General features: G+C 46.7%; 1 protein-coding gene across 1 annotated transcript in view; it reads right to left on the reverse strand.

Annotated features, from left to right (window-relative positions):
- Positions 1-2,978: 2,978 nt before the first annotated feature.
- The window catches only part of SPICE1 (spindle and centriole associated protein 1), a gene marked incomplete at its 3' end in the record, with an annotated part of 28,041 nt that continues 14,674 nt past the window's right edge, over positions 2,979-16,345 (reverse strand). The window contains exons 6-11 of the mRNA XM_089662817.1: positions 15,060-15,181; positions 12,620-12,714; positions 11,037-11,167; positions 10,816-10,956; positions 6,566-6,828; positions 2,979-3,110 (exon numbers count right to left, since the gene is read on the reverse strand). Coding sequence (XP_089518943.1) covers positions 2,979-3,110; positions 6,566-6,828; positions 10,816-10,956; positions 11,037-11,167; positions 12,620-12,714; positions 15,060-15,181 — 884 coding nt within the window. The remainder of the gene's footprint in view (positions 3,111-6,565; positions 6,829-10,815; positions 10,957-11,036; positions 11,168-12,619; positions 12,715-15,059; positions 15,182-16,345) is intronic.

Below are 16,345 nucleotides of genomic sequence, written 5' to 3' on the forward strand. Positions count from 1 at the left end.
TCCTCTCCTGAAATACTCTGCTCTGCTGGAGGACTCCGCTCCTTCCTCTATAACTCTCCTCTCCTGAAATACTCTGCGCTGCTGGAGGACTCCGCTCCTTCCTCTATAACTCTCCTCTCCTGAAATACTCTGCACTGCTGGAGGACTCCGCTCCTTCCTCTATAACTCCTCTCCTGAAATACTCTGCACTGCTGGAGGACTCCGCTCCTTCCTCTATAACTCTCCTCCCTGAAATACTCTGCACTGCTGGAGGACTCCGCTCCTTCCTCTATAACTCTCCTCTCCTGAAATACTCTGCTCTGCTGGAGGACTCCGCTCCTTCCTCTATAACTCTCCTCTCCTGAAATACTCTGCGCTGCTGGAGGACTCCGCTCCTTCCTCTATAACTCCTCTCCTGAAATACTCTGCGCTGCTGGAGGACTCCGCTCCTTCCTCTATAACTCTCCTCTCCTGAAATACTCTGCACTGCTGGAGGACTCCGCTCCTTCCTCTATAACTCCTCTCCTGAAATACTCTGCGCTGCTGGAGGACTCCGCTCCTTCCTCTATAACTCTCCTCTCCTGAAATACTCTGCTCTGCCGGAGGACTCCGCTCCTTCCTCTATAACTCTCCTCTCCTGAAATACTCTGCACTGCTGGAGGACTCCGCTCCTTCCTCTATAACTCTCCTCTCCTGAAATACTCTGCTCTGCCGGAGGACTCCGCTCCTTCCTCTATAACTCTCCTCTCCTGAAATACTCTGCGCTGCTGGAGGACTCCGCTCCTTCCTCTACAACTCTCCTCTCCTCCTTTGCTCACCTTTCTCCCAACACACTCTGTGCTGCGGACAATGACAGTTCTGTTTTCACTGACAAAACAAGCAGAGCTCAAGTTCAATACCAGAGAAGATCCTCTGGCACCCCACAAACATGTAAAAGTGATTAGGTGGCTCTACAGTTGCCCACATCACTTTTACACAAACGACCAATGCCTGCTGAGCTGTGAGCTTGTTTAACCTCCTCAGACTTGGGACAAACAAAACACACGCAAAGAGCTGAAGAGTTCAAATCCTCCCTCCAGCCTTCCCTGCGGTGTTACACAGGTGTACCGGCTCCTCTCCTGGACTGAAATGGCTTACTCTGATTTCACTGCACTCTGTGAGCTTCTCACAGTGAACTGCCTGCGATGCATAGAGGAGCACAGGGACCCAGGAATTATATCACTGTGTATAAATTAAGGCAGGGCTTGAAATTTCCACTTGCCCGCTCGCCAATGGCGAGTGGAAATTATGGTGGGGGCGAGTGTGTCCCCCAGGGCCATCTTGCTGAGCAGGCTCGGAGCTCAGGCCGGATCTGTCATTGGCACTGGGAGCCGTCAGACTGCTCTCAATAGCTAAGCGCAGTGAAAGCAAAGGAAGGAGTGTGTGCTGTGCTCTCTGCCTCCCCCTAGAGTGCAGTACCTGGCTCTGTGAGTGAACAACGAAGTACTGCAACTTTTTATGGGGGTGCGTGTGTGTATGTACGTGTACATGTGTGTGTGTTTGTGTATGCATGTACAATTGTACATGTGTCTACACTGCCCGAGGGCCCAGGCTCAGTAGGGGGCCCCATGAGATGCCTCTGGTACCTTTCATTGGCTTTTTCATAGGCTTTTTTTGGCTGTGGGCGAGGACAAAGGGGCCCCATGATCCCCTATTGCCCGGGGGGCCCCATGAGTTGTCAGTCCGCCCCTGTACATGTGTGTATCTGTACATGTGTCTGCGTGTATGTACATGTATGTGTGTGTACATGTGTCTGTGTGTGTGCATGTACGTGTGTCTGTGTGTACATGTGTGTGTATGTATGTACATGTGTCTGTGTGTGTGTATTTCTGTGTATGTAGATGTATCTGTGTGTATGCATGTCTGTACGTGCCTGTGTGTGTATACATGTGTCAGTATGTGTGTGTGTGTGTGTGTGTGTACATGTGTCTGTGTACATGTGTCTCTGTGTGTGTACATGTGTCTGTGTGTGTGCGTCTGTGTACATGTGTCTGTGTGCCTGTGTACATGTGTGTGTCTGTCTGTGTACATGTGTGTGTGTGTGTGTGTCTGTGTACATGTGTCTGTGTGTACGTGTGTGTGTGTGTACATGTGTCTGTGTGTATGTACATGTGTGTGTGTATACATGTGTCTGTGTGTGTGTGTACGTGTGTCTGTATGTACATGTGTGTGTGTGTGTGTACATGTGTGTGTGTACATGTGTCTGTGTGTGTGTGTACGTGTGTGTACATGTGTCTGTGTGTGTCTGTGTACATGTGTCTCTGTGTGTGTCTGTGTACATGTGTCTCTGTGTGTGTCTGTGTACATGTGTGTGTACGTGTGTGTGTACATATGTACATGTGTGTGTGTACATGTATCTGTGTGTGTGTGTGTACATGTGTGTCTGTGTACATGTGTGTGTGTGTCTGTGTACATGTGTGTGTGTGTCTGTGTACATGTGTCTGTGTGTACGTGTGTGTGTACATGTGTCTGTGTGTCCGTGTGTGTGTACATGTGTCTGTGTGTATGTACGTGTGTGTGTGTGTGTGTACATGTGTCTGTGTGTATGTACGTGTGTGTGTGTATGTACGTGTGTGTGTGTACATGTGTCTCTGTGTGTGTGTGTCTGTGTACAAGTCTGTGTCTGTGTATGCGTGTGTGTGTATGTACAAGTCTGTGTCTGTGTGTGTACAGGTCTGTGTGTGTTTGTTGGTGGCTAGTAACTCTAAGGCCTGGCTAGTACCCCAGGACTTGACATTTTAAGCCCTGAATGAAGGTATGCAATGAAAAGACAGAAAGGTTTTATTTAAACATTTCACTGGCATGTTAATGAAGAGGAAAAGGAGGAACCAGGGAAAGTTAAAAAAAAAAAAAAAAAAAATCAGATTAGACTTCAGCTTTGAATGAAGTTTGTAATTGTCGGCTCAGTTTTATATCCTCGACAAGTCTGTCATTTATAAAAGAATGAAATCGGAGATTACCGGAGACATAGAGCAGTTTTCTTTTATGGAGAGAATTTCAGCTGTAAGCGCATCAATCAGCAGCCTCTGCTCACCGAGCTCCTCCTGCAAGCGCTGACGCTGCACAATTTCCTGGTGCAACTGCCGGTCCCCCTGCAAGAAAGGAATACGTCACATGACCTCTCATCAGAAATGCCACGCAGCTCCAGCTACAAATCCATTCATAGCGATTGGTAATTGATGAACAATTGAGCAGCTTCCCGAATTGTCTCCTATGATGGGCCACACTGAGGTATTATTATTTATAGATCAAAAGCATTTTTGACACGAGCTATCACAGTGTCTCGCAACCGGGGTGCCGCCTGAGGTCTTCAGGGGTGCCGTGGCATCCAGCTTGAACAAGCGGTCAGATCTGACCGAACTGCCGCTCTGCCGAATATCACAACAGCCAGAGATCGGTCGGCACAGTGCAGTGCAAAGCAGTGGTGGGGGGGAGGCAGCTTTCCCAATCCTGAGCTCTCCACCTGCTCACCTCCACACCCCAAACCTCTCTTTGCTCACCTCCACACCCCAAACCTCTCTTTGCTCGCCTCCACACCCCAAACCTCTCTTTGCTCGCCTCCACACCCCCCCTCCTGAAGTAAACCAGGAAGTAGACTAGTTTATTTGAACACAGATACAAGATATATACATTCAAGGGGATAATCCCCCCTCCCTGCATAATGACACAGGGAGGGGCAATCTACATTTAGTAACAAGAGACACACAGGTATTCAAACTTCACACCAAAAGACAGTCTCATCAGGAGGGAGGACTGCTGGAGACACACCCTCACCCCACTAAGCTAATACACATAAACCTATACATCCCATAATAGTTTGCTCCCAAGCCAGACACACAATACAACAATGGGATGCAACCACATGACGTCAAACAATCCACAACCCCCACCCCACCTCTCTCCTAGACATGTCTACGCAGTCTGAGATAAAGCCCACACAATATTAGGACAGATCCCCCTGTACCCCTAACAGGCACAGGGTGACTTACACATAATAGGGATATGGGGGGCTGAGACAGGGGCCTCCCCACATTTCCAAAGTGAGCTGGGCTCCATGGGCCCCCCCACCCAAGGTGACTCCCGTCACAGGGGGGAATCTGCAGAGTGGGATGGTGGACACCGAACGGTTTGTAAGGTGGATCAGTCTGGCAGCAGCATCCATAATGGACTGAATGGGGTGGAGAAAGACTGTGTAGAGGGAGAGCAACGAGGAGGGAGTTGCAAAAGTGAAGGTGAGAAATGAAAGAATGAAATTTACATTGGAGTGACAATGTGGTGGACATCACCGAAAGGCATGACATGAAAGAACTCTGTCTCGTCATGCCTTCCGGTGACGTCCGGAGGATATGTGGTTAAAGATAAGTGGCAGGAAGCTATTTAAGCAGTTATGTCGTGCCGTGTGACCAAGCCTTTGACAAAGTCAGGTGGCGAAACTTGTCCGGGTCGGGTCGCACAACGATTGCTTACAACCAGCATCCACCTCACATCCCCCGCTGGAAGTGACGTGCCGCTCGCGGTTAGCGAGGATGGTCGGGTGAGACGCTGCTAACACGATAATACCTTTTGCGGGAATATTGATGTTGGGCATCCAATAACTATCATTTTGTGAGCATATTACTGGTTTTATAATAAATGGGTTTTAGTGGTATTATGCTATTGGCTTTCCTTTATTTCCTTTCCTGTGGCAGAGCGATCTTTATAGAGGATTTCCTACCATCACATTATCATTTATTATTACTTTCAATACCTTGACATCTCATCCCTTTTTTTTATTTTACTTGTATTATAATTGTTTAACAGACAATACTGAATATTTAATTAACCTTATTTTTTTTCTGTCTCGAAAATGTAATAATTGTACCATTAAAAAAAAAATAAAAATCCTTCAGCTTGAGGATGGTGCTGCCACCTTCATGCTGCAGTGGCATCTGCTGTGCCATCTGTTTTATGCTTTGAAAGCACTCAAAAATAAATGTAATAAACAAATTTTGTTCTCATCTTTCCATATTTGTCAAACCGCAATTAAAAAAAACAAAAACAGTGCAACCGTGCAATAAATGGCCTGGACAGTTAAGCATCAAGAACCTTGGTCATTAAAGGGTTCATCTCCGGAAGTTCTCCAGAACTTTGCACTGTGTATGCACAGAAAAAAAAAAAGGGTATAAATTAATAAAACAAAAATAATAATTGCAGACAAACTGGGAGATGAGTAGTCACTGTGGGGTTGGTTTACTAAAACTGGAGAGTGCAAAATCTGGTGCAGCTGTGCATGGCAGCCAATCAGCTTCTAACTTCAGCTTGTTCAATTAACCACTTCCAGTCCGGACGCTTTCCACCCCCTTTCAGTCCGGACACTTTCCACCCCCCTTCCAGTCCGGACACTTTCCACCCCCCCTTCCAGTCCGGACACTTTCCACCCCCCCTTCCAGTCCGGACACTTTCCACCCCCCCTTCCAGTCCGGACACTTTCCACCCCCCTTCCAGTCCGGACACTTTCCACCCCCCTTCCAGTCCAGACACTTTCCACCCCCCTTCCAGTCCGGACACTTTCTACCCCCTTCCAGTCCGGACACTTTCTACCCCCCCTTCCAGTCCGGACACTTTCCACCCCCCTTCCAGTCCGGACACTTTCCACCCCCCTTCCAGTCCGGACACTTTCCACCCCCCTTCCAGTCCGGACACTTTCCACCCCCCTTCCAGCCCGGACACTTTCCACCCCCCTTCCAGCCCGGACACTTTCCACCCCCCTTCCAGTCCGGACACTTTCCACCCCCCTTCCAGTCCGGACACTTTCCACCCCCCTTCCAGTCCGGACACTTTCCACCCCCCTTCCAGTCCGGACACTTTCCACCCCCCTTCCAGTCCGGACACTTTCCACCCCCCTTCCAGTCCGGACACTTTCCACCCCCCTTCCAGTCCGGACACTTTCCACCCCCCTTCCAGTCCGGACACTTTCCACCCCCCTTCCAGTCCGGACACTTTCCACCCCCCTTCCAGTCCAGACACTTTTCCCCCCCCTTCCTGTCCAGGCCAATTTTCAGCTTTCAGCGCTATCACACTTTGAATGATAATTGCGCGGTCATGCAACACTGTACCTATATGAATTTTTTAGCATATTTTTTGAGACAGATAAAACTTTATTTTGGTGGTATTTATTCACCGCTGGGATTTTTTTTTATTTTTGCTATATAAATGAAAAATGTTTTTCTTATAAAATTTTGCAAATAATCTTTCTTCAAAAATCTTGGCCAAATTTATTCAGTTATCTTTTTAGTAAAAAAAAAAAAAAATTTGTTTATAACCAAAAATTATAATTTTTCAAATTTTTTTTTTACATTTTTATTTTAATTTTTTCTATTATATATGTTTTTTTGGGGTTTTTTTAATTGTCACCCAACAGTACAATGTCACCATAGTGACACTTTTATTGCCAAAGCTTAATTGAACAAGCTGAAGTTAGAAGCTGATTGGCTCCCATGAACAGCTGCACCAAATCTTGCACTCTCCAGTTTTAGTAAATCAACCCCTAAGTGTGCTCTAGTCTTACCTCCTTCAGATAGGTCACCAGCCGCCGTATGGAGCCGACAAGAGACATGGTGAATCCCGTCAACCCCTGAGCTTTTGGCATGGCGTCCACCTCCCGGCCTGTCTGCCTCTCGTGGTCCTCCAATTCCAGCTCCACCTCCTGCATCATCTGGTTCAGGACATCCAAACTGGACTGGTTACAACTGGACAGCTCACAAGTCGAGGCTGCAGAAACAGACTCCGCCCTGTGACTAGTGGGGGTCCGCGAAGAGCGTCTTTTCTTGCCTTCAATTAAAACAGGAAAATTGTTTCACAAATCACAGTATTATGCTGATGTTCTCTTTAACCCCTTTCAGTCCGGACACTTTCCCCCCCTTCCAGTCCGGACACTTCCCCCCCCTTCCAGTCCGGACACTTCCCCCCCCTTCCAATCCGGACACTTTCCCCCCCTTCCAGTCCGGACACTTTCCCCACCTTCCAGTCCGGACACTTTCCCCACCTTCCAGTCCGGACACTTTCCCCCCCTTCCAGTCCGGACACTTTCCCCCCCTTCCAGTCCGGACACTTTCCCCCCCCTTCCAGTCCGGACACTTTCCCCCCCCTTCCAGTCCGGACACTTTCCCCCCCCTTCCAGTCCGGACACTTTCCCCCCCCCTTCCAGTCCGGACACTTTCACCCCCCTTCCAGTCCGGACACTTTCACCCCCCTTCCAGTCCGGACACTTTCACCCCCCCTCCAGTCCGGACACTTTCACCCCCCTTCCAGTCCGGACACTTTCACCCCCCTTCCAGTCCGGACACTTTCACCCCCCTTCCACTCCGGACACTTTTCCCCCCTTCCAGTCCGGACACTTTTCCCCCCCTTCCAGTCCGGACACTTTCCCCCCCTTCCAGTCCGGACACTTTCCCCCCCCTTCCAGTCCGGACACTTTCCCCCCCCTTCCAGTCCGGACACTTTCCCCCCCCCTTCCAGTCCGGACACTTTCACCCCCCTTCCAGTCCGGACACTTTCACCCCCCTTCCAGTCCGGACACTTTCACCCCCCCTCCAGTCCGGACACTTTCACCCCCCTTCCAGTCCGGACACTTTCACCCCCCTTCCAGTCCGGACACTTTCACCCCCCTTCCACTCCGGACACTTTTCCCCCCTTCCAGTCCGGACACTTTTCCCCCCTTCCAGTCCGGACACTTTTCCCCCCTCCTTCCTGCCCAGGCCATTTTTCAGCTTACAGCGCTATCACACTTTGAATGACAATTGCGCAGTCATGCAACACTGTACCCATATGAATTTTTTAGCATTTTTTTTTTGAGACAGATAAAGCTTTATTTTGGTGGTATTTGTACACCACTGGGATTTTAATTTTTTTTGCTATATAAATGAAAAAGTCCAAAAATTTTGAAAAAAAGTGTTTTTCTTATAAGATTTTTCAAATAATCTTTCTTCAAAAATCTTAGCCAAAATTTATTCAGTTATCTTTTTAGCAAAAAAAAAAAAAAAAACCCAAAATTAGTTTATAACCAAAAATTATAATTTTGCTAAAAAATTTTTTTTATTATTAATATATATATATATATTTTTTTTAACATACTGTCACCTAAGCAGTGCAGTGTCACCATGGTGACACTGTACTACTTGTGGAGGGTTATAAAGATTTTTTTTTGTTTTTTACACTGATTGCTCTTACACCCATACAGGCTGTAAAAGCAATAATTTCTCCTTTTCTCTGGCTGCATTCTTGCAGCCATTGAGAAATACTGTGTGAGCTGTGATTGGTCAGAGCTTGTCATATGGTACAAGGCTGTTGTGAATAGCCCTGTACCATGTGATCTCTGTGATCATTCACAGATTTCACACGTAGTACGCAATGATGTCAGAAGTGACATCTTGCTTACTACTCTGCATGTGATCACTGATTGGACTACGCTCCTCAGCAGGAGAAGAATTAACGTGATTCTAAAATCTCAAGGTTTATTACCTCCATAAAGGTAAAAAAAAAAAAAACCCATGTGTAGCAGCCCCCCCTAACACTCACCTGAGCCCCCTCTTGATCCAGCGATGTACACGAAAGCATCGGTTCTCCAGGGGCTCCCACTGCTATCAATCACAGCCAGTGAGCCAATCAGGAGAGGGACAGGACAAGGCAGGTCTGAGCCACGGCTGTGTGTGTGTGTGAATGGACATGCAAACTTGGGTGGCCCCATAGCAAGCTGTTTGCTATAGGGGCACCAAACAGGAGGGAGGGGACAAGAGTGCCGGCAGAAACCCGAGAAGGAGGAGAATCTGGGCTACTCTATGCAAAAGTATTGCATGGAATGGAGCAGGTGCGCATATTATGTTTGTTATTTTTAAGAATAAAAAAAAAATTAGACTTTAGCATCACTGTAGCCTCCCTAGCCGTCTGATTATGTCCATATTTTTGTGCTCAAAGCGGTACATTTTTTTGCATGGAAATATGTTGGTGTTTTATTGTAGGACTGTAATTCTTAGTAATAACTCCCTGAAATCTGTCCGAACAAGAGTCTAGTAAACATCCCGGGGATGATAAAACTGGAAACACGAAATCATAAATTATAATTTAATAAATAATCATAAAAAATAATAATATAATAATAATAAATGTAATTCAATAATATAATCAAACCAAAAACACTGAAATGTGAAATAGAGCGCCAAGTTCGCACATCGCTGAGCTCAGTCGCAGAATCGTTTTCAGTGTCTGATGAGGAATTTCCCCCACCAATCATTATCACTCAATTCTGCAAGTGGTTCTGATTTACTATCGCTGTTCTCTAGCCGGTCTAAAACCGCTTTTGACCTAAAGGGACGCTTTTTGGACGCCATGGACGTTTCTCAGTTTCCAGGCAGAAAGAACAGTAAAAATGCAGGCAGGGCGCCAGACAAAGCACTCGGGACACAATGTATGTGAAATGGTTTGATACAGGAATGTTATACTATGTGATTTTAGTGTATTTAGTGAATGTCACTTTTAAAATTTTCTAATTTCCCGCCAGTTCCGTCCCCCGTACGTCCCGACGTCACAGGGAACGGAACCCAGAAGACAGATGCCGGCATCGGCCGGAGGACATTGCCGGGGACACTGCAGGGGGGACATCGCGGGAGCGCAGGACAAGGTAAGTGAAGAAGAGATCCCGGAGCAATGCTGCAGTGTATTCCTGAGTGTAGCTCGGGGGGGTTACCACTTGTGGTGCTGAAACTTTACCCCGAGCTACACTCGGGAACACCGCCAGGGGGGTTAATAATGAGTTTTGAGCGGCAGCCCATCTAGGAACGCCCACTCTGTCGGACATCCTTCCATCACAGCACATTGATATTTGCATAACTCCTCCCAAGAGCCAGCCCACTGCTTGAATCACAGCTGAAGGCTCTTGAGAGGAGTACCAAGGCAGGGTGCGGTGATCTTTTCGGGAAACTATGCACAGGACCCCGACGGCCCCTCCCACCAGCCACAACCTACCAACATTGCATAGAGAAGCACAAAGACCCAAAGATGACATCACTGGGTCTAAAATAAAATACACAATGAAAACTGGAAGGTTTTATTTATAAATGTAATTAGAATGTTGATGAGGGGGGTAGAGGGTCTGGGGTGGGGGGTACCAGTGAAGGCAAAATATAAGCAGATTAAATTTCAGCTTTAAGGTTTGAAAGCTGAGCCTCTTTGAGGGGAATTTCCATCATATCAAGGGGACAGCAAGTAAAGTTAAAGCGGAGTTCCACCTAAAAAAAAAAAAAAAAAAAAAAAAAGCAACTACAAAAACTGTAGCTGCTGGCTTTAAAAATACAGCCACTTACCTGTCCCTCGGTCCAGCGGTGTCCTCACCACCGCTGGTTTCACCAGCCGTCTTCTCTCCCTGGCGCCGGCATCTTCAGTGTGGGCACCCGGTTGTGACAGCTTGCGGCTTCACAGCCGGGTGCCTAATGCGCATGCGCCAGAAGCGCTGCACTTCGTGAATGGCCCTGTAGCCTTCTGGGACCTGTCACGTGTCCCACAAGACTACGGGGAGGGAGGACAACCTCCGCTTCCGATCGCCTAGGTGATCGGCAGCGGAAACCTGTCAAATTCAGGTACCCGCTCCCCAAAAGGTGCCAATCCTTAATGGGGAGCGGGGTCAAGGCATTAAAGCAGAACTTCCCCTTTTGGGTGGAGCTCCGCTTTAAATCACCATATTCTACGTTTGTCTTGGTACTCCAAGTAGTAAGAAGAACTCCCCTTGCACAATACTTAATCCTTGGGACACAGATGGACCCTCACCTTTTGCTGGCACCCGATGGTGGTTTGGGGGGTTGGGGTTCAGTATTCTGCCAATTACACATTTTGGATCTTCAGGTTCTACTTGCTCTCCCTCCTTCAGGCGGGTTTTGACCTTCTTTACTGCTGTGGTGGCATTTAATGCTGCAAGAAAATGTTACGGTATAAAAGAGCTTTATTTATCACTTGATCCCCTACCAGTAAGCGACTTTAATCCAACTCACCCATCTGGCCGTTTGTGGGGTGACCCGAGCTTTTGGGTGTCACAAATGGGTTATCTGCATCGACTTCTTTCCCTGTTGGTTGGTGATGAGACTCTGGATGGGAACTCTCTTCATTTATTATCTGGTAAACCCTGGAAGCAGGTTGGCAAAACTCATATCACAGGACCCTCACAGTGTGCTAATCAAAGCTGATCTTCAGGCAGATATGAAAGTACCCAATAATGCAGCTCTGCAATCATTAGTGCGTCATTAAATGGATTTTAACCTGGTATCAGCCTCTTGCAATACAGCAGAGCTCAGAGATGGGGAAAGGAGAAGCAGCACAAGTAGCCAATCGGTCGTGCTGCAGTGCAAGGAGCGTGCTGATAGGAGAGAGAGCAGAGTGAAAGAAAGATGAGCTCATCATCATCTATTGATGTTCCTTTCACTGTCCAGTTATAGAGTGGGGGTGGGGTGGGGTAGAGTGGGGGTGGGGTGGGGTAGAGTGGGGGTGAGGTGGGGTAGAGTGGGGGTGAGGTGGGGTAGAGTGGGGGTGAGGTGGGGTAGAGTGGGGGTGAGGTGGGGTAGGGTGGGGGTGAGGTGGGGTAAGGTGGGGGTGAGGTGGGGTAGAGAGGGGGTGAGGTAGGGTGGGGGTGAGGTGGGGTAGGGTGGGGGTGAGGTGGGGTAGAGAGGGGGTGAGGTGGGGTAGAGAGGGGGTGAGGTGGGGTAGAGAGGGGGTGGGGTAGAGAGGGGGTGGGGTAGAGAGGGGGTGGGGTAGAGAGGGGGTGGGGTAGAGAGGGGGTGGGGTAGAGAGGGGGTGGGGTAGAGTGGGGGTGGGGTGGGGTAGAGAGGGGGTGGGGTAGAGTGGGGGTGGGGTAGAGTGGGGGTGGGAGTGAGGAGGAGACCTGTAATAACAGCCATAAACGTGTATGTATTTTGTGCAGCAGGCTGTCAGCCATTTAGTAAAAACGATCTGGCAGCCGTAGAGCCACACGATCACCTTTTTATGGGACTAACAAGGTGCAAGGTTCTCAGGCCCTCCTGCTCCTTCTGGCACCACAAAAAGCACTATCAGGATGGGGAGTGGGGAGGATATTGAGCACCGAGCACTTCTGGGTTCAGAGCTGTCAAAATGAGGCTGCAAATCTGGGTGAACAGTGGATAGAGCTGTCAATTCTCCATCAGCTGAAGCAGAGAACAGGAGAGACATTAGGGGTCTAATAGACCCCTGATATCTACATAAAGGCAAAAAGGAGTACCTGTCACCTGCCCAATGCTATCACATACATACATTAAAAAATGTAAATAAATGAAAAACAGAAAACTAGTAAAAAAGCATTGAAAACACCCCTGCGTGAAGTTTTTTCTAGACAAAAATGCAGATTTTACCATGTGTACAAAAAAATGAAAAAAAAGTGAATGAGAAAAGACCCAACTTTTTCTTCTCCCCAGTAAAGCCTCTGCCTTCCAGGGAGCCATCACTCTCACTAAAAATGTGGAATTTACAAACTAATAACTGCCCATAATACAGCATCTCACATACAGTTTTCAATCTAAATGTTCACTATATACAGCCGAAATAAAACGTACAGAAGACAACTCACCTGTCAGTGGTAAGGCTGGGCTGGAAAGTAATGGAAACGTCCACTTCATCATCATCGCTGTCTTCTGACCGACTCTCATCCACTTCATTAAGAGCCTAAATCGTATATTTCTAATTATAAACTTTCAGTTGTACATTTAAACTAAATCTCATATATTATCAGGAAATAAGTATGTTGATTAGTCTGTTAGAGCTGAACTCCAGGAATTACCCATCCCACCACCAACTGCCTACCCCTTAGAGCAAACTAATTCTCTGCTATAAACAAATTGTGTATAAAAAAAAAAAAAAAATACTGATCACTTACTATGGTAACATTGTACTACTTTGGTCATAGTGAAATATGAAAAAAAAAGCTTAAAAAAAAAGTAATAAAAATTAAAAATAATAAAAAAAAATAGAAAAAAAATTATTTTTTTTTATACTGTCACCAGTAGTGTCCCTGATCACCGCCATGCCAGTTATATGATGATGCTGTACTGCACTGGTGCCTCTAATAAAGTACGTTGCACTGTCTACTTTGCAAAAAGGGGTCATTTGGGGGATATCTGTACTGTCCTGACATTTGGGGGATATCTGTACTGTCCTGACATTTGGGGGATAGCTGTACCGTCCTGACATTTGGGGGATAGCTGTACCGTCCTGACATTTGGGGGGGTATCTGTACTGTTCTGACATTTGGGGGATATCTGTACTGTTCTGACATTTGGGGGATAGCTGTACCGTCCTGACATTTGGGGGGATATCTGTACCGTCCTGACATTTGGGGGGATATCTGTACCGTTCTGACATTTGGGGGATATCTGTACCGTTCTGACATTTGGGGGATATCTGTACCGTTCTGACATTTGGGGGATATCTGTACCGTTCTGACATTTGGGGGATATCTGTACCGTTCTGACATTTGGGGGATATCTGTACCGTCCTGACATTTGGGGGATATCTGTACCGTCCTGACATTTGGGGGATAGCTGTACCGTCCTGACATTTGGGGGATAGCTGTACCGTCCTGACATTTGGGGGATAGCTGTACCGTCCTGACATTTGGGGGGATAGCTGTACCGTCCTGACATTTGGGGGGATAGCTGTACCGTCCTGACATTTGGGGGGATAGCTGTACCGTCCTGACATTTGGGGGGATAGCTGTACCGTCCTGACATTTGGGGGGATAGCTGTACCGTCCTGACATTTGGGGGGATAGCTGTACCGTCCTGACATTTGGGGGGATAGCTGTACCGTCCTGACATTTGGGGGGATAGCTGTACCGTCCTGACATTTGGGGGGATAGCTGTACCGTCCTGACATTTGGGGGGATAGCTGTACTGTCCTGACATTTGGGGGGATATCTGTACTGTTCTGACATTTGGGGGATATCTGTACTGTCCTGACATTTGGGGGATATCTGTACTGTTCTGACATTTGGGGGATATCTGTACTGTTCTGACATTTGGGGGATATTTGTACTGTTCTGACATTCTTGGACCTCAAGAAATTAGATTGGCCGTCAGTACTTCAGGATTGATCAATATTCAGATCTATCCCATAGTTTGTGAACTCTATAACTTTCCTACAAACTAAAAAATACATCCTAATTTGGGTTATTTTCACCAAAGACATGTAGCAGAATACATCTCGGCCTAAATTTATGAACAATTATTTATTTGCAAACTTTTAAAACAGAAACAAAGAAAAACATGGGTTTTTTTTCAAACGTTTCGGACTTTTTTTTGTTAATTTAGCAAAAAAATAAAAACCCCGGCGATGATTAAATACCACCAAAAGAAAGCTCTAGTTGTGTGAAGAAAATTATAAAATTTTAGTTTGGGTACAATGTTGTATGACCGCTCAATTGTCATTCAAAGTGTGAGAGCGCTGAAACCTGGAAAATGGCCTGGGCAGGAAGGGGTAAAAGTGCCCGGTATTGAAGTGGTTGAATCAAACCGTTAATTCTCTTTGGCTTCCTGTTTGTAAGACCAGTACGGGCTGCTCTGCCTCTTATTCCCCCAGCCACCGGTCTTGAAACATCCCTCCTGTAGTTCTTTCTCCAGAAAGCCGTGGTGTCATTCAGCCCCACTTGCAGTGGTGGGCAGACCAAGACTCTCAGACACATTCAACATGTACAAGCCTAGTGTACCCGCCCACATTCACTACAATTCCCTGTGGATGATGGATACTGTAGTTTCCTTTTACTGCAAAGAGAGAGGAGAGGATATGATGTCATCCCGGTTGTTCCACTTCCTCCTCGGCAGAGCAGATGCAGTTATCTTTTGAAATACAGAGTTGAGCTCATGAAAATTCAGTTAGACTTTTCTCCTAAATGGTAAGGATTTTCAAAACTGTAATAGCTGTTTATTGTTTTGTGCAGAGGAATGTACCAATGGGTGATTTTTTTTTTTCCTATCCCGGAGTTCTTCTTTAAGCCTAAACAATTTGCCCGTTACCTGGGAGTCCATGACGCTCTCGCTGAGGATGGACAGGAGGGTGGGAGGGTCTTTTTTCTGCACTATGGGACCACGAGAGGTTTCCAGGTCGCATGATGGGGCCACTGTGACATTGGGAAAACCTGAAATTATAAGTGATATGTTGGTGAATATTGAAAAACATACTCATATATAAACATAATCGATAGACCAGAGGCACACATAGATACAGTTGTGCTCAAAAGTTTTCCTCCCCTGGCAGAAATTGTGACATTTTGGCATTGATATTGAAAATCTGACTGATCATGCCAAAAAATGCTCTTTTATTGAAGGATGATGATCATATGAAGCCATTTATTATCACATAGTTGTTGGGCTCCTTTTTAAATAATAATAACAGAAATCACCCAAATGGCCAGGATCAAAAGTCCCTGCCTCCCGGATCAGAAGTCCCGCCCCCCGAATCAGAAGTCTCCGCCCCCTGGAATGTTTGGCCTTGGTACAGACACACAAGGTGACACACACGGGTTAAAATGCCAATTGGAGGTTAATATCCCACATCTGTGGCTTTTTAAATTGCAATTAGTGTCAGTGTATAAATAGTCAATGAGTTTGTTAGCTCTTACGTGGAAGCACTGACTAGGCTAGATACTGAGCCATGGGGAGCAGAAAAGAACTGTCAAAAGTCCTGTGTAACAAGGTACGGGAACTTTATAAAGATGGAAAAGGACAAAAAAAGATGTCCAAAGCCTTGAATATGCCAATCAGTGCTGTTAAATCACCTATTAAGTGGAAAGTTCGGGGATCTCTTGATACCAAGCCAAGGTCAGACAGACCAAGAAAGATTGCAGCCATAACTGACAGAAGAATTGTCTGGGATTCAAAGAAAAACCCCACAGGGAACCTTTGGAAAAAAGATGGTGTGGTTGTTTTTAGGGAGTACAATACGGTGATAGTTGAACAAAAATGAGCTGTTTGGTGGAGGTGCCAGAAAGAAGCTTTTACTGCACCAATGCTACAAAAAAGCCCGGTTACAATATGCCTGACAACACCTTGACATGCCTAACCGGGCCTTCTTGTGTCATTGATGCAGTAAAGGCTTCTTTCTGGCACCTCCACCATGCAGCTCATTTTTGTTCAAGTGTCATCATATTGCGCTCCTTCAAAACAACCACACTGTCTTTTTCCAGAGCAGCCTGGATTTTTCTTGTTTCTATGGGTTTCCCTTTGTATCCCAAACAATTCTTCTGGCAGTTGTGGCTGCAATCTTTCTTGGTCTACCTGACCGTGGCTTGGTATCAAGAGAT

This window comes from Staurois parvus, unplaced genomic scaffold, assembly GCF_062004578.1.
Source record: "Staurois parvus isolate SC_StPar_1 unplaced genomic scaffold, SC_StPar_1.0 ptg001557l, whole genome shotgun sequence".
Classification (NCBI taxonomy): Eukaryota; Metazoa; Chordata; class Amphibia; order Anura; family Ranidae; genus Staurois; species Staurois parvus.